The sequence below is a fragment of the Hipposideros armiger genome, unplaced genomic scaffold, assembly GCF_001890085.2.
Source record: "Hipposideros armiger isolate ML-2016 unplaced genomic scaffold, ASM189008v1 scaffold_82, whole genome shotgun sequence".
In the NCBI taxonomy this organism is placed as follows: Eukaryota; Metazoa; Chordata; class Mammalia; order Chiroptera; family Hipposideridae; genus Hipposideros; species Hipposideros armiger.
Genome location: NW_017731432.1, coordinates 3,155,617 through 3,173,741, shown reverse-complemented (window position 1 = coordinate 3,173,741; position 18,125 = coordinate 3,155,617). Strand labels below are relative to the sequence as shown.

At 56.8% G+C, this 18,125-nt stretch overlaps 1 protein-coding gene across 23 annotated transcripts in view; it reads right to left on the bottom strand.

Moving 5' to 3' along the window:
- Positions 1-18,125, bottom strand: part of PTPRF (protein tyrosine phosphatase receptor type F) — an 84,622-nt gene that overhangs the window by 27,268 nt on the left and 39,229 nt on the right. For 12 of the 23 annotated variants that reach the window (XM_019643735.1, XM_019643741.1, XM_019643737.1 and 9 more), the window contains 7 exons: positions 16,978-16,995; positions 14,137-14,247; positions 10,346-10,357; positions 4,655-4,924; positions 2,457-3,038; positions 2,076-2,212; positions 1,488-1,632 (listed from right to left, as the gene is read on the bottom strand). In XM_019643735.1, the coding sequence (XP_019499280.1) occupies positions 1,488-1,632; positions 2,076-2,212; positions 2,457-3,038; positions 4,655-4,924; positions 10,346-10,357; positions 14,137-14,247; positions 16,978-16,995 (1,275 nt within the window). Of the gene's footprint in view, positions 1-1,487; positions 1,633-2,075; positions 2,213-2,456; positions 3,039-4,654; positions 4,925-10,345; positions 10,358-10,833; positions 11,102-14,136; positions 14,248-16,977; positions 16,996-18,125 lie in introns of those variants that run through there. The other 11 variants (XM_019643740.1, XM_019643757.1, XM_019643744.1 and 8 more) reach the window with 4 other exon arrangements.

The window sequence follows — 18,125 nt, the reverse complement described above, 5'->3', positions numbered from 1 at the left end:
CAGCCTCCTCATGGGTCTCCAGGATCCCATCAGGTGGCCCCACGCATTCGCACACAGCAGCTGGTGAGCCCTCCCGCCTGTCCTCTGTCCCTGTGGTCTGCAGCTACGTCACACTGGCCTTCTGCTCACCCCTCACCACAACCAAGCGCCTTCCTCCTTCAGTGCCTTGGCACCTGATGACCCCTTGCCTGGCCCCGCCAGACCAGATGAGGTTCCCGTCCCATCATCTCTCTACTGTTTGTCTCTTCCACAGCACTTTACACAAATGTAATTAAAAGCTCATTTGGATAATGGCTGGTTTAATAGCTGTCTGCCCCACTAGACTAGGATCCCTGTGGGCAGGGGCCATGTCAGGGTCGTGCTGCCAGCTCTGTACTATGCAGGGAGCCTGGTGCCCAGCAGAAGGGCAAGAGGTACCAGTGTAATGAATCCATGAACATCAGGTCACATGTGGCTTCCTGACGTCACTGGCACATGTGACATGGACTGCCTCACAGACACCGCTGTGCTTAAGGTCATCACCATGTGCTTACTGTCTTAATGCCACAGTCCCATCCAGCCACACACCCACAGCCCTGTTATCACACAGACCCTCACGAATAGTGACCCACTGTGGCCACAGGACCAGACAGCCAGCCGTGGTCTCATAGTCTGTTATCAGGAGAGCTGCACAGACCCACAGATGGGGTCATGGGTCAGACACCGAGATACACTCATGGGATCCCAATCCTAAGAACAGCCTTACAAACCCAATCACAGGAGCACAACAGAGGCTCAGACACACCTGCAGGAGCTGCATTGCCAGGTGGTCGGACACGGTCACACACACGCTCATGGCATCAGCCTCACATATGTAGGAATACAGTAACACACAGCACAACGTTGTCAGACAAACAGACTCGCCGACAATCCCACACAGATGGCCACACAGTCCCAGTGTGGACACATGGACATGCTCAGCCACTCGGTCTCATTCTCGCAGTCGTGCTTCTATGTGCAGTTGGCTTGGTGGCACTGCACGGCTCACATGTATTTCTTCTCAGGACGGGGGTCATGATGCAGGGCATATGGGTGATGGGGAGATGAGATGTGGGGATATGGGGAGGGAGATGGCTGCCAAAGCAGGTCTGGGACATAGCGACTGTCGCGGCCCCACCACTGAGGATGGCCTAGTCAGCTAGTGACCAGCACAGAGAGGGATGGAGGAAAATGAGTTACAGACATAGAACTTACCTGGGTAGGGTAGGAGGGTGTGTGTGTGGGCGGGGGCAAGAGTCAGGCAGGGAGAAGCGAGGGCAGCAGCCGCCTGAACGCAGACCAGAGGGCACTTACCTGTCCCTCTCTAGGGGTCCGGAACCGAAGCCCAGACCAGAGTCCAGTCCAGGGCCCAGTAGACCTGACCACTCGCCTGGTCGAGGGGGAGGGGGTGTGTGTGCGTCTGTGTCCCAGCCCAGCCGTAGCAGGCAGTGGCCTCAGGAGACACTTACTGGACTGTGCTGTGCGGGCCTCAATGGTGGGGGTGAAGACGCCCACTCCTATCTCAGAGCGGGCAGCCAGCTGGAAGTGGTACAGTGTGTCGGGCTTCAAGTCCTCCAGAGTGTAGGAGGAGGTGGGGTCGAAGGTCACCTTGTGCTGAAAGAGCAGAAGGCACTCACTGACTGCTCTGACCTCAAAGGTCACTCAGAGGCTGTTCCCCAACATGGGCTATAGCTGACTGCTCTGGACCCATGGAGCTCCAGGGCCAGCTCCGTGCCCTAGGGCCGCCTGGACCATACAAGAAACTCATGGCCCGGCCCATGCCACAGGCACCTCACAGAACACATGACCACGGGAACACCTCTAGGACATGTGGCCCTAGGGGTGCTTTAGGGCTCTGCTTCTGCCATATGAGCAACAGCCTGGGAAACTCAAGGACAGGCCTAGTGACTGCCCCAGCACTGGATGACAAAGACTACAGAACCAAATAGGTTGCATGAGCCACAGAGCCCCAAGGAGAGCCTCACATAATTCCAGAAATCCAGAAAGGCCTGCCTGGAGGAGCCCTCCTCCCCCTCTCACCCCTGCTGGGCACCCACCTGCTGGCCTTCATCCTCTGCTGCCCAGTACACCAGCTCATACTTGATGATGCGCTCCTGTGGGGGCAGCAGCCACGAGAGCTGGATCCTGGTGTCTGACTCCACCTCGGCCTGGAAGTCTGCGGGCTGGGCAGGCACTGCAATACCGCATCCCCGGCGCCATCAGCCTCACCAATTCCCCCGAGAGCAGACACACCCAGGGAAGGCGGAGCCTCACCCCCACACCCTGTCCTGCATCCAAAGTGCCCACACGGGTGTGGAATACGGGCCTTCGTCCTCCCAGAACCCCCACGGGCACAGCCCGAGGAAGGAGGTGCTGCCACACCCTTGCCCACCCCAGCTCTGCCACGGCTGTCCAGCCAGCACGCTGCCCACACCTACCTCCCTGCTGCGTCTTGACTTGGATGGTAGGGCTGGGTGGGCCGTCACCCACAGCAGTGAAGGCCAGTACACGCAGGCTGTAGGTGATGCCAGGCAGCATGCTGCCCACAGTGGTGAGAAGCCCCGCATCTGTGTTGTGCTTGTGCCAGGCGCTCAGGGGGCGGCGGGAGTCGGGAGTATAGTAGACACGGTACCCTCGCACCAGGCCATTGGGCTCCTCGGGCGGCTCCCACTGCACCAGCATGGTGCTGGCGCTCAGCATGCGTGCCTGCACGCGGCGCGGCGGGCTGGACGGAGCCTGCTCCCCTGTGCGTGCTCGCACCGCCTCACTGGGTGGGCCTCGCCCAATGCTGTTCACTGCCAGCACACGAAAGGCATATTCTGAAAAAGGGCTGAGGCCACCAATGCTATAGCGAGTGGTGGCCACGCCGTCCACCTCCTGGTAGGGGCCTTCAGTGCCCGCTGCACGGTACTGAATGCCGTAGTAGGACACAGGCTCTGAGTTCCCAGAGTCCCAGGTCAGGGTAACGCTGGTGGCAGTCGTCTCTGTCACCACAAGGTCAATCGGAGGTTTCGGCAGAGCTGGGAACAAAGCAGGAGGCTCAGGGTTGCCCGAAGTCATGACTGACTCCAGGGGCCAACCCTGCCCATGGGGGTCATCCAACCAGAGTATGGTTTACACCCCTAGCCCATCTTGAAGAATGGCATGGAAAGCCTAGTGATCTCTGATGACACCTAGTGGGGGATAGTGGTCAGGCCTAACAGTGGCCCTGGGAGCCTTGGGTCACCTAGTATCTACCCACGTCACTTCTGGGACTTCCTGGATCAGCGCCTGTGACTCATCCACCAAACAGACCCAGAGGTGATGTCACCTGCCCAGGTTCCATGCAGATGGGAGACACACAGTCTGGGGAGCAGAGACTTGCCTCTGCTGCTCACCTGTGCTAACCTGTTGGCTGGTATGTGTCACAATGGCTGGGGAAGGGGAAGGTATTTCCTCAGGGAATGGCCCTGGATTTTAGAAAGAGTGATGGGGCTGCTGGCTCCACAGACTCTGTGGCTTGCCTCAAATTGAAGGTGGAGGAGTCCCAGGTCCACAACCAATCATTCAACAGATAATTATCAAGTGTCAGGTACTGTGCTAGGGCTGAGGACACATGCCACAGTCAGTCAGGTCCCTGCTCTCACGAAGTTTATATCGCAGTGCGAGAGAAGCAATCAATACATCGATGATGAAGATTCTGGTGTATGCAAGCACCGAAGAAAGCAGGGTGCCAGGTGGGGGGAAATCCAGGGAATCTCCTTGGAGGGGGTGATCGGAGAAGGCCTCATAGCGCTGAGACCTGGAGAGCAAGATGGAGCCAGGGATGACCAAGGCTGCGTGAGGAGCCAGGAACATCAACGTGGGGTGTGTAGCAGTGAAGATCCCGGTCTTTACCCTAAAAGCCCTGAGAAGGGACTAGACAGCTTCTTTCCTTTCCTTAAAGGGAGTGACATGACCCTGCTTTACATGTTAAAAAAGATCCTTCAAGTTGAAGAATGGAGGATGGATCAGAGCGGGCAGAGTGGAAGCAAGGAGCCCAGAGGAGTCTGCTATTGTGTGTGTGTGTGTGTGTGTGTGTGTGTGTGTGTGTGTGTGTGTGTGTGTGTGTGTGTGTGTGTGTGTGTGCGTGCGCGCGCGCCTAGGGCTCCAGGGAGTCCACATCCCCTTAGCTGCTATTTCACATCCTTCTTGCCAGGAGGCTAGGAAATCCGAGGGTCTGATGCTATAAAGTGGTTGGAGAGGCACGCTGTGGAATCAGACCCCCCAGGGCTCAAGTCTCTGCTCCATCATTACTTCTGTGTGACTGTGTCTCAGTTCTCTCACTTGTAAAAGGGATGATGAAAGCATCTACCTCCCAGGGTGACAATGAGACTGAACAATGTAATCTGTGCTTCCCAGCATGGTGTCTGCCCCCAGGACTCAGTACCTGTTGGCTATTATTATTAAGACTATTAACAACAGAAACCCCTCCCTCTGCCACTGAGGGCCAGGAGGACCCCAGAGCACGCCCAGGTGAGAGCAAGGACCCCAGGCCTGGCCTGGCCCCACAGCAGCCACTCTCACCTGCCAAGGGCACCAGGGCTCCTGCTGCATTCTGCAACAAGGCAGGCCATAGGCCATGGCAAGCACGCCCATGGGAGTCGCTGCCACTCACCTTTCACAGTGACCTGGGCCGTGGCCTCAATCATGCCCAGGGAGGAGATGGCCACACAAGTGTAGTTGGCAGAGCGCATGACACTGTTGAGCTCCAGCACATTGCGACCGACCGGCATCTCATCCTCCTTGGTGAGCTCCTCAGCCCCCATCATCCACTTCACATAGGGCATGGGCGCGCCCACTGCAACGCATGTCAGGTTCACGCTGCCACCCGGCATCACCTCCTGGCTGCTGGGAGGGATGGAGAAACGAGGAGCCACACGGCGCACTGCGGGAGGAGGGAGAGAGGCACTCACAGGCTGGGCTAGACCTGGGGGAGGGCAGAAGGGCAGGGGCCCCTCATCCGGGAAGCCCCTCTTGTAAGAGTCAAACCCACCTCAGAGATAGGAGGGAAGGAGTCCTTGGGCCCCGGCTTACAAGCTCCCACCCCACTTTTGGGCCGGAAGTAGCCCCCACTCAGGGACTACCCGGAACACGATAAGAGTCCGCAACCAAGCTCCCACTTTACAGCCTAGGAAACTGAGGCCCATCAAAGTCCTGTCTGCCCAGGGTCACCTTCCAGCGCCCACCCTATCTGCTCCTGGTGCCGCCCCAACCAAGAGTTTCCAGAGGGACTAGCTGGGGCACCAGTGAGAGAAGTCAAGGCACCCTAGGATGGTGGGTCCTTGGAGCATGGCTGGGGCAGGGCAGAGGGTCAATCTGGGAGTGACACGGCCACCTCCTCTGGAGTGTCTGCCTCTACCTCCAGGCCCAAGGGGAAGAGAGGAGGGGAGTAGCATGACCACCTGCCAGTACCTCAGCCATGCTCAAGGCACAGCCCAAGAGGAACCCAAGAGGAGGGGCTGTCCCTCAGGAGAGACTGGGCAGGGGCATGGGGTCGTCAGGGCGGGCCAGGGACGTGGTCCGCGAGCAGAATGGGCATGACGATGGCAATAACACGATGAGGGCGCCAAGCAGACAACTTTCTGCGCCAATGAACAAGGATCTCAAGGGGGAGGGTGGCTGTGCCTGGCCACAACCTCCAGCCTTGGGCTCCGTGGATCAGAAGCTGTTCTGAGCTTCTTAGTCCAAGGTGCAGCCCGGTGACCCCCCCCCCAAAGTTACAAGCTTGGCAAAGACATTCGGAACATGCAGAAGGAGGGAAAGCAGGCAAGACCTAGCCATGGGCAGGCATTCTTGTCATGCAGACAGGTCATGCAGCTGGTGGGCAGAGGCTGGGGTGTCTCCTTCATGGGTACCACTGCAGACAGGACCAGAGAAGGCAGGCAGCAAGGCTAAGTGACCAGAGGGCACCACTGAGAGTGCGGGTCTCAGAGGACCCTTGTTGGGGAGCCCAGCATGCAAAAGACCCATGGTGCCCATCAGAAGCACCTCCACTATGGGTTTCAGACTATGCTGCTCGCACAGCGCAAAACCACAGCTGAGCTGGAAGCAAATGCAGACACACCTGCTCCAACCTCCAACCTCACTGCACAGGGGTGAAGCTGTGGCCCAGAGACCAGACTCCAGCAAATCATCAGGTCTTGTTAATGCACTACCTAAAATATCTTTCAAACCCACTAATTTCCACAGGCAACTGGCACCACCAAAATCTAAGCCACCACCACCTTTCCCTGGATTGCTCCACTGGGTTCCTCACTGTTCTCCTGCCTTGTTGTCTTCCAGGCCTCCGCTCCAGAAGCTGGCCCTCCACAAACAGCTGGCATGAATCTGCTCACATCACTTCCCTGATAAAAACACTCCTGCATGGTTCCCCAATGACTCCTCAGCCCAGACTACAGGACCCCACCGTACTCAGCCCCTGCCTCCACTCCATCCACACCACCTCATTCTGCAGCTTCCAGACACAACGGAAACACTGCAAGGCCTGAGCGGGCCAGGCATGACTGGTGTCATGGGCTGGGTCATTTCCCTCTGTGTCCCCAGGTTCACGGGGGTCTCAGTGTGTCTCATAGACACGTAGTATTCTACCTTTTAGAACTAGCATCCTCATTTCCTTTAGGGGAACCACCCCATTCTTGCTAAGTGGGGTGTGTGACCCAGAGCTGGCTAATGAGATACAGCATTTGGAACTTTTGCAGAAACGACCAGAACAGAGTCCTTTTCTCTCGACAGTGGTGGCTAAACTTAGAGGTACTGGGAACCACCTTTCACAGCATGAGAGGATCTGCTTGATAACAAAGCAGTCAGCTGAGGGGGCAGAGTGAAGAGACCAGGACAGACAAAATGCCCGTTCAAACTGTTTAAATATCTGAGTCCAGACCTGCCTGACACCAAATGTACTTCTCTGGCTTTTTTTTTTTTTTAGTTTGGTAAGACAGGTGTTTTGTTGTTTTGCTTAAGCTAATATAAGTGGGTGTCTGTCATTTGTCCTGAAGCTGGAAGTCCACACTGATTAATGACAGCGCATCATGGGTAGAGCAGTTCTATGAGGCAAGGAAGGTGGATCCCACGGCACAGCTGGCAAGAAGCCACAACAAAGTGCCCCTACTGAGCACGGCCCCCAAATTGCACAAGGGTGAAGCCAGAAGGCACGGCCAGAATCATCGACTAGCCTGGTGGTGCAGGCACCCCTTGGGCTCTGGAGCTGGGCCCGAGGGGCAGGCCATGGGAGCAGAAGTGTAAGCAGGTCTGTTTACAGACCAGGCCCAGGCCTGCGGATGAAAGGAGGGGGTCTAGCACAGACCAGGCTCGAGCAGAAAGGCACTAGGGAGCAGCCTTAACTGACCAAATCTTTCATCTACTCTCAGCCAGTGGTTGCCTCCTCTTCTCATTCACGGCATTTTGGGAAAAGGAAACCACTCTTGAGCGCTTACTATGTGCTGAAGGTCTCCATGCTGTAGGTGCTATCACGTCCCATTTACAGACAAGAGAAACGATTTGAGACTGATACTTTAAGTGACATGCCCAAGTTTATGCATGTACTACAAGCAGGTCTGTGTGATGATAAACTCACATCCTTTTGAGCCCTGGCTGACGGCTGAAAAAGAGACCCAGGAGGCTCCAGGGAGAAGTTTCTGGGTTCCTGGGTTGGCCAACGCTGGCAAGAGAATATAGTCTCCAGTTGACATAAGAATGGGACTTAGAGAGCCTGTATCAGGGGAGAGGTCTTGGCTGCAAGCTTGACCTGTCAGTGGTGGAATTTTGGGGCCTGATCAGGTCCCTGGAAATAAGAACAAAGAGCCCCAGGAAAAGGAAGTAGGTCCTTGATCAATAAACCCTAGGTTTCAACCTAAGCAGTATAGAAAGTTGACTGGACTTTCCCCCAAATTGCCCCTAAAGGACAAGGCCTTCCGTTCCACCATCAGGAAATGGAGGCCCTTCAGGAACTAACAATGAGAAGAGTTTTAGCTAGCTATCCACCCCTCACCCCAGATGCAGGTGGAAGGGAGAACTCTAGGGGCTAAGGATGAGTTTGTGACCCTGGGGTCATCTTAGCACCAGGCAAGGGCTTCCAGCCCAGAGACTCCTGGGTGTGTGACTCTTGATGCTTCCACAAGGACACTGGTCTTCAGCCACACAGGCCAAGAGAAGTGAGAGACAACCTCCTGGGATCGCCAGTGCCCGTGGGACCCCACATCCTACATCTGCCTGGACAGCCACTCCCATCCCAACAGCCAGGAGTAGCTGGCACCTCACTGCAGCAGCCCCCGCCCCCCCAATCATTCCTCTCGCCATCAAAATCATAAGGCCTCCAAAAGGGATAGGACTTTCCCAGGACTCAGTCTATTGACAGAATCAACAGCAGGGGAGAAAAAAACCAGAGCCGGGAAAAATGCACTTAGGATCTAATCTTTAGTTCCAACAATGCTGGTCTCTTACTGTTTCCTGTGCATCCTGAGTGCTGACATTTTATAGACAATTTCCAAAACAGGGCCCTGCCATTTCTGGATTATATTTCAGCTGTAACTTTTAAGTCTAATTATTTGCGCTGACAACCCCTATAATAGGGCGGTGTGGCACCCGGAGGCACCAGCATTCAGTGGAGTGACAGCCTAATCGCAGGGGGAGGCTGCCCCGCAATCTGTATTCATTCACGGAAATTTCTCTGATGAAAATAACACAACATTAAGGAGGGGATAAGGGGCAGGATCCACTGTATCAAGATAAAATAACTCTTTAATAGATAACCTTGTGGCTGCCGCAGAGCAGTAATTAAATGCCGGCGCAATCGGCACACAGTTTTAAGTAAAGCTAGAAAAATGTAAGATGTAATTATCAGCGCCAAACAAATTACCAGCCCAGCAAATCTCCCCGGAATATTTAGAAACTCATTTCTGCCTTCCCGTTAAATATTTGTGTACATGCTTATTTTTGGTGGGACCACTGATGGGAGAAGGCAGAGAAGGGCCAAGAGACCAAGAAGGTGGGGGAAAGGGGCGCAGGGGGAGGCAGCTGCGGGCTGGGCTGTCTCTGCTGATGACTGTTTTCTGACTGCCCGGGCAGATCTGCCTGGTCAGCGAAATGGTGTAACCGAAATGCCCCAGAGCTCAGGAGTGCATATGGATGGATGCTCTGGGCTGATATCTGAGCCGAGGCCACAGCCCTCCTCCCCACTGGCTCCCTCCCCATCATGGAGGAAACTCAAGCCAGAGATGATGCAGAGGGGACCAGGTGGTCCAGCTCTGCTCCCTGGGGCTCAGCCCAAAGCCCAGTGAACAGGTGAACCTCCTCTGACCAATCAGACCATGTGACACAAGAAGAACCGCTAGCCCCTACGGGTGGGCTGAGAACCGAGCCCCATGTAAGACTGCTCTGGAATGGGCTGGAGCACAGTCCCCAGGAAGCCCTTCCCAGCCTGTGGCAGAGCCAGGGCCTCTTCTGGGCTCCCACGTGGGCCTCACTAAGTTGTAGTTGGCCATTCAGTCAGGCGTGAGCTCCTTAGATCTGACTGTCCAGCACCCAGCTTGGGGCTGAAGAAATGTGAGCTGTCTGAGAGACTCGGGCAGACAGAGGAGCCTGGGGTAGGTGGGAAGCTTTTCATTTGGATCTGGCCAGAGAGGGAAAAGACGAGAGAATAGGAGATTTTTTCAGTGAGCCAAGATGACGCCACCCGCCCTGTGCCACGGACACTAAGCTCAGTAGGCAGACGACGGCTGCTGCCCCATTGAGCCTTAGTGGGGACAAGGACAGGGCAGATGCTGCGGGACTTTTGTCCTGTGCTGCAGGATCTTGAGGGGTGAGCTCATTCTAGATGAGCCTTTTCCCTTTGTCTTCCCAGTGGTTTCAGCTGAACTCAGGCAAACATGGAGTTTAGGGGAGTGGGGATTGTGGAAGGCCTCACAGGTACACATAAAGCACTATGGCTCTCACAGCTCCCACAACCTGGCCTGAGCTCCACCTAGAACAGACATTTGGCCTGGCCCGAGCACAAAGGTGGGGCGCAGCTTCGTGCCATGCACCATGCCCGCCCAGCCACCCCTGCACAGGAGCCCAGCTAACGGGACATGCAGATATGAGGTGCATCAGGGACTCAAGCAGCAGAAACATGCAGGGCAGGGGGCCTGCCCACCCACCCCTGGTCCTGCCCGCCTGCCGGCCCAAACAATAGAAAGCAGAGCCTGACTGGCGGGCAGGCCTGGCTGAAACGAGCCTGAGGGAGCTGGCCGTGCCCGCTGGTCCCTACTGACGGGAGGAGCATCCCATCGACGGGCGAACTGTAGATGGATAAGAAGTGAAAAGGACCAACCTTCTCGCTGATCTGAGAGATGAGAGTTTGGGTTGATGGCAGAGTGCGATGAGGATGAGGAGGGAATAAAAAAAAGACAAGGAGAAACACAGAGAGAGTAAAAACAGGCCAACCTTCATCTGCCCACACAGCACGGAAACGAGACAAGACTCTTGTGCCCCACGCACACGCACGTGCACGCAGGTGCGCACGGACCACGCCGCTCACGAAAGACTCAGGACTCATGGAGGACACAGTGGACAGGGCTGAGTCACCTTGCCAGGTGTTGGGAAGCCAAGGGTGGGACAGGGAAGGATAGAATGGGGCACAGGCAGGCCCCTTATGTTTCACGCATACCCCACGGCTCGGACAGACCCAGAGAACTGGGCTCTTGGGTAGGAGCCCACCCAGCCCGCAAACCCACCAGGAACATGGGCCACTAGAATCCCGCCACCATGAGGAAGCCCCACGCTACACGGTACCACAGTGTGAGGAGCTGGTCTGGGCACCTGTGGGGAGAAAGGCCGTGGAGATATCGTCCTGTTTAGAGACAGCTGTGGCCCAGCAGCCAGCTCTCTGAAGATAAGGGGGTAAAGTCAGGGGTAGGTAGGGCGGGCTCTGCAGAGGGTGTAGCCCTGCCCTGGTCCGGGCAGCTGTACATCCTGAGAGCTGGAGGAGAGAGACGCTGTGGATGGAAGGAGAGAGTGAGTCACGGGAGGGGGGAGTTGGATGGTGAGTGAGACAGGCTGGTCCACCAGGCATGCCTGGGCCTGCCAGACTGTGGGTGGAGCTGTGGGCAACTGTGGGCAAAGTCAGACGTAACTGGATGATGCATCTGTCCCCCAACAGTGCTATCCCAACAGCAGCGGCTACTGACTGCCAAGCACTTCCTGCATGCCTGGCGCCACGCCGGGAGCTTTACTCTCGCTATCCCATTAAATGCATCAATGGGAGGTAGTGGGAGCCCCAAGAGTCTGGGGACAGATGAGGAATGTGGGGTACACACTGAAGCCAAATCTGAGGAGGAGACACGGCCTTGAGCTCACTAGACAAGAGAATAAGAGACAGGTGGAGATGACTGCCAGTGGGAGGCCGTTCATCCAGAGCAGTGGTTCTCAACTGGGGGGGGATTTCTCCAGGTGACACTGAGCAAGGTCTGGAGACATTCTAGGTTGTCATGACGAGGGGGTGTTACTGGCATCGAGTGGACCAAGGATGCTACTAAACATCCTACAATGCACAGGACAGTCCCACACAACTAAGAGTTATCTAGCCCGAAACATCAATAGCGCCAAGGTTGAGAAACCCTGGGCTAGAGTCTACTCCACTGACCCAGGTGCTGAGGCTCAGGTCCTGACAGCTGACGCCAGGTGAAGGCATCACATCGGCCTGGAGGGTTACCAGGCAGCTGCACTGCAGGGAGGCGGGTGGGCACTGGGGGTGAGGGGGATCTCCATGGGCAGCCCACCCACGGGCAGAGTTCAGGATACAGAACTGGGGGCCAGCACAGCAGAGGCTGGCCTCGAGGAGCTGGGGCTGGTGGACCCTCAGCACTGCTGGGGGCAGAAAGCAGGAACTGGGCCAGGACTGAGATGAGGGTCAAGGCAACAACAGAGGAAAGGGTCCTGAGAGCAGGGCTTTTCAGGTATCTACAATCTGGACGGTAGGGCCTGTCTGAAGGCAAGTCATTCTCGGCAAAGCAGGGCAGGTGCAAGTTGAGATAGAGCCTGGGGACTGAGACTTAGGACTGGCCCTGAGATACCAAGGCCTACAAGAATGCGTGTGTCACCGAGAGAGGGAGAGACAACTAAAGCCAGATCGGGACAGCCTGTTTTAGGGTCCTGAGCAAGTGGGGCTAGAACTAAAAGAACCCCCACATTACCCACCCAAAAGGCCATGGGAATGGGCCAGGAAGGCAATTCAGGAAGACCTGGTGGGGGTGGGGGATGGGCCACAACAGGAGCTAGTAGTCAGGGTCCTGCCCGAGTCCAGCAGGGAGTCCCCATAGACAGGGAGGCTCCAAGGGGTTGAGGGTCAGCGCTCCCTGGTCAGCTCCCACGCTGTCAGCTACAACAGCCAAGCTCAGGTCATCTCCAAAGAAACCCACTGCCCTGCCTCAGGGCTGAGGCCAGTGTGATGGTAACTTTAGAGAACAGTGCCCAGCCGAGATGACAATGCAGGGTCCATCCAACCTTGGGTCTGGGCCTTCTTCTGCCTCTCTATGGCCTCCTGCAGCTCTGCCCCAGGAAACGTGCCCATACGGCTTTCTTACTGAACCACAGGACCTCCACTCTCTCAACCCTTTGGTCTTTTGGAAGAAGTGCTTGGTCAGGACTGCCTGCCATTTGGAATGGTCCAGGTGGGAGGAGGCAGGTCTTTGTCCAAGAATGGTGTTTCCAGCTGCTCATCTCTTCGAGGGGACTGGTCAGGCCTGTGTGCCTGTCAGAAGCTCGGCCTGGAGCAGCGTAGGGAACAGGGTCGGGGGAAGGCCGTGTAATTTACAACATTCATCTTGGCCTTTTGGGATAGCTCTCAAGCTCCTGGCCTCCCGGCCCTGATACCGTTCCTTAAGACAGGGACAGCTCAGGGGAGCCTCAACATGCAGGGCACCTGACAAGGGAGGCCGTATGGACCTCCCATCCCACGCCCCCAACTCCGATTAAGCACCATCCATTGTCGCTGAAGCACCATTTGCCTATCACCAAACGGGCTGGGAGCTTGCGGTCTCTCAGGAACCCGTGCCCTGACACAGAGCAGCCCTTCAATAAGTACATACTTGATGGCCTAATTCTCTCTGCCCTGTCTGATCATGTAGCCCCAAAAAGTGGGACAGGCCACTGCCATTGTCCCACCCTGCGCCTGGCCTTGGGCTGACAGGCGGACACCCCTTGTGAAGCTGCACTAAGCACTTAGTGTGATGAAATCATCAGTGCAAGGAAGCTGCATCCACTTTCCTTCACAAGCCCTGAGAGAGACGGTTTCACTTTTAATGATACCCATCTGTGCAGGGGAGCTAAGTGAGGGGACAGTGCACAGTAGGAGGGGCTCCCAGGGCCCCTCCCGGGCCCGCTGCACACCAGACTCAGCGTGTTCTCAAGAAGCAGCAGGTGGTCAGCTTTGGTCGCCCTTGGGCTGTGATCACAGCACAGACTAGACACTCCAAAACAGTCCCCAGACCCTCTCTGCTGTGTACCTGGACTTGTGAAAATGCATGACCCACTTAGTCCCAGCAAGGAACACCGGGAACGTGGTAGGTGCTCACCTGAAGGGCTGCCTCAGCCTGACCCCCTACACAAGGGTCCTGACAGGTGACAGAATACAGCTGGCTCCCCCTCCAGGAAGACCCCAGGCAGACCTGGCCAGAGAGCAGGCACACCTGACCTGGAGCACACCCTGCTGGGGGATGGGAGGCCAGGTAGGAGACAGGACAGACTGGAGGAAGATCAAGCTGGTGTGCACATGTTTACACATAAATGTTCATGCCTGCGCGCGCGCGCACGTCTGCTCAGAAGGCTCTAGACTCCCATGGGGCTCTGGGCCCATGCGGCAGGACCTACAAGAGATACAAGTGCTCCCAAGAGTGGCTGCTTCCCAAAGGGCCTGCAGGGAAGGAAGGTAGAGTAGTGGCGGACATTAGGAGCTTGCCCAGTGGGAGCTGCTGCTGTCATGGCTGCTGCGAAAGAGGCGGGAAGAAAAAGAGAGACGGGTCCCGTGGCAGCCCCCCGTGTGTCCACACCACGGGCTCTGGGCAGCATGCCCGACGGGCAGCTCGGCTCCGTGGAGACAGCGCCAGGCACCGCCTGAGTCCTTACCTCGCACATACAGGTTGGCAGGGGCCGAGTAGCGTGTGCCTGCAGAGTTGGTCGCCACACACTCGTACTTGCCTTGGTCCGACTCCTCGCTACTCTCAATCTGCAAGGCACCTGTGGGGACATAAACACAGAGTTCAGGCCTGGAACATGGGACGTCTTGACAGCATTTGTGGCTTGTGCCGACCAGATGTTGCAGACATTGGGGCCATACCCCAGCGCGAGGGCTGCTTCTGGGAAGCTCTCCCTGACTAGCCCAGTGGCCTCCTGGCTGGAATCAAGGGTTGCACTCTGGAACACAATCCTGCCCCGCCCTGCAGTCCAGTTGGGCCTGTCGGCTCTGCCAGGGGCTCTACCCCTACCCCCCAGCTCCACTGAGTATCCACCATGCTCCATCCAGTACTAGAGCCTGTTTGCCAGTGAGCATCCCCATTAGTGCTCCCGGCTGTGCCAGGCCACACGGAGCCAGGCGTGGGTGGGAGCAGCCTGTAGGCCTGCCAGCCTGGGACCGGCAAGCATGCAATGCCCTCATCAGACAAGAGCCTGGGAATCTGCCACCCACCAGAACCCCACAGGAAGAAAGGGGCTTGCCTCGGTGGGGAGGGGGGTTTCTGGTACCCAGCAGCTTCTGCTCACAGCGCCCTTCCCGCCTGCCCATCCCACCCCCACCACACCAGCCCCACCCATTCCGGCTCCTCTCCTCAGCCTGGTCCTGCTAAAGTGCTTCGACCCACCATGGCTCCTGCATAATTCAGGAGGCTAATGGAGGCTGTAGCTCCCACTCGGGCCGGCGCCCTAAGGGGCTGCTCTGGCCGCAGACGGACAGACAGGAGCCAGAATTGTGGGGGGTAGGAGGGTCAGCTGAAAAGGACCCTCACAGAGGGTAGAGGAAACTTGGGCTCAGGGCCAGTCCTGGTAGGTCTAGGTGGGGGAGCCTGAGGCGAGGGTGGCAGTGGGGGGGCCGAAACCACTTGACTTGGCCACCCACCCCCAGCCCAAGCAATAAACACTTGAAAAAACTGCTTGTGAGAGCACACTGGGCAAGCTGTCTATGACAGTAACACCCTAAGGCACAGGTAACACCGCTTCCCTAGAACAAGCAGACAGACAATCACACCCACACAGGACGGTCCAGTGGATGGTTAATAGCCCCATAGGACACAGCCTGACAGAAAACCACCGCCCGCAGAGAACAGCCAGAGTGACCCTAACACCCCCGACCCTCCCAGGGCCCAGGCTGGCTTAGTCATACCCACATAGGACAGACAGAACCTGCTGGTCCCCACCTGACTGGACTGGACAGGAGCCCCAGGAAGAGTTCCAAGACCCATCCTCACGGCCAGGCCCCAGGGAAGGACCACAGTGGGTCTGAGCTACAGCACCTTCACTGCCTACCATCCCTCTTCCGCTACCCACACCCAGGGCAGCAGGAGGGGCTAACACCCAGGAGCCTAGGAGCTGGAAATGGGGGAAGGGGTTGCCCAGGCTCGGCCCTGATACGGGCAAAGACTGGCCTGCTCTGTGGTCCTCCCTACTGGGCATCAGGGAGCATGAGGGCCCAGGGCACAGGCCAAATACCCATCTCCTGCAAGAGCAGCCCAAGGGCACCCAACAGGTCATGTTCATGAAATGGATGGACACTGTTACAGAAAACGTTCACTCAAGCAGGTGGGGGTCACACCCCTGGCTGGGTGGGGCTGCGCTAAGGTCAGCTCAGCTCGGGGGTGGTGCCACAGGTAGGGACAGGAAGTAGTGCCTGGGTGAGATCCCTGTTGGGGGGAGGAGGCTCGCTTGTGCCAAGAGCCAGAACTGGTCAGGGGACCCACTATAGACCCTGAGCCTATTGGTACACAGAAACCCCCCAATTTGAAACCAACCTCCATAGGGAGGCAGCTACTCTTCCCCAGGCCCAACTTCTGTGCTGAGACCACCCTGGCCTTGAACTTTGAGGGTCTAGAAGTACCCAAGGACACTGAGAGGTGGGGGGGGGAAATGATATAAAAAAATTACAGTAGAAGCAACCATTTAGAGGGTGTCTGCTCTGAGCCAGACACGGTCCCATTCCTCATCCTCTCCTCTAATCCTTACAGTCCCACGGGATAGGACCTGGGCCCCAATTTAAAGAGGAGTCAACCGACTTCGGAGAGATGAATTGATTTTCTGAAGGTCAGGCAGCTGGTGAGTCACACTTGAACCCGGATCTTTTGAGTCCAGAGTCTGGGTTTTGAACCCCCAGGCTTCAGGGCCCTGCCGTATGACAGCAGCCAGGTGCTGACAGGTTAGGGGATCGAGTCACATAGGACTCAGTTGCCATTTCAGTATCTACACTGCACGTTCCTCCTAGTGTTTGCCGGGTTGAGGGATTTCTGGGATGGTCCTCACTCTACTATAGGGCCGGGGAGTTAAGTAACAATTGCGGGCCCCAAGACAAAGGAGGCTCTCAACAGGAAAGGCAAGGCTTGGTCATGCGCCCCCACCTCACAGGAAGACTCTCCTTCTGCGGCCAGCCTTGGGGACCAGGGCGTGGTTGGCTTCACTACGGTAGCCAACAGGACCCTTCTGTGGCGCTGGCCCAGAAGGCCCGGGCAGTAGGGCTTGCTGTCCCCAAGGCAGGGCTCAGCTGAGTATTTCCACAATCCAGACTTGCAATGGATGAGTCCACAGGAGGGAATGACTGAGAGTGGATGTGTGTGGTGGCCGGTGGTGTTGAGGGGGCCAGAGCTGGAGATGAGGAGGCTGGAGGTCAGGATGGGGATGGGGGAGGTGACGGACTGGACGGGATGGAGTGGTGGTGACGGCAGTGGCAAGGCGTGGCGTGGCGAGATGCATCGACAGCATTCTTACCTCTAATTGGTGAACCACCTGGCGAGGTAATTTGAATGCAAATAAGATCAGAGAGAAGCATTAGTACAAAAAGAAGGAAAGCCACAAAAAGCCAAATCAGATAAAATAAAACACGAGAAAGGGCCTTCAATACATGGAGAAATCGAGGCTTGAGTTAGGCTGACGCAGGTAATGTGTGGGCAAGCACCAGGTGAGTGTGGGTGAAGTAGGTCACTGGCACTGCTCTGAGGGAAGAGAGAGTGGGGCAGGGGTCAGCAGGGCTGGGGTGACAGGAATCAGGACAGCGAGTCAGGGTTCCTACAGACCAGCCTCTGCGGGATGAGGCCAATGGCAGGGGGTGGTGAAGAAAAGAGGTAGTAACCCCACCCTGCAAGGCCACCCAAATCCACAGGTGGGTAGATTTCAAAACAAAGCACTTACCGAAACAAACCAGGGCATTTAAACAGACAGAAGAAAGGGCAAAAAGGAGGGCTCGCCGTAGGCGACCACCAGACCAGGCCTCCCTGAACAAACACACCAGCCCGCCCCGCCATGGTGCGGCTGAACTCACACCCAACGGCAGACTCCCTGTAACACCCCATCAACCCTGCTAAAAAACTGAGTGACTACTGAGCTTCTCCCCAACCTGACTGGTGAGAGCCAGAGGCCAGTGCCCACACCTTGCCTGTTCAGTGCTTCATAGCCCTGGCACTCAGTAACCAGAGGGCCAAGTGCTCACCCTCCAAATGTCTGGTACAGGGCCAGTGTGAGGTCTGAGCAGGCTCCCTTCCCAATGCGGGCCTCCTCTCAGGCTGTGCTCAGGCCCTTCTTCTACCACTGCCTCATCCAGAGCAGTGAGGAGCTGTGGGCAGGCCCAGGCCCAGTGCTGTCTGTCCATCCTGCTCCTCTGTCCATTTCTGGGCGAGGGAAGTGTGCCGAGAGACAAACACTGATCACTCTCTCATTGAACCTGATGACACCTGCCCAGAAGGAATTATCCATCTCCACGTAGGAATGAGGAAACAGAGGCTGAGGAACACTAAGTGACTTGCACGAAGCCCAAGATCACACAGCTTGTGAGTGAGGTGGCAGAAGGTGACCCGGTCTGTCTGGCTCATGGCCTTCCCACTCGACTAGGCTGCCTCCTGCAGACACAGAGGATGGAGCGG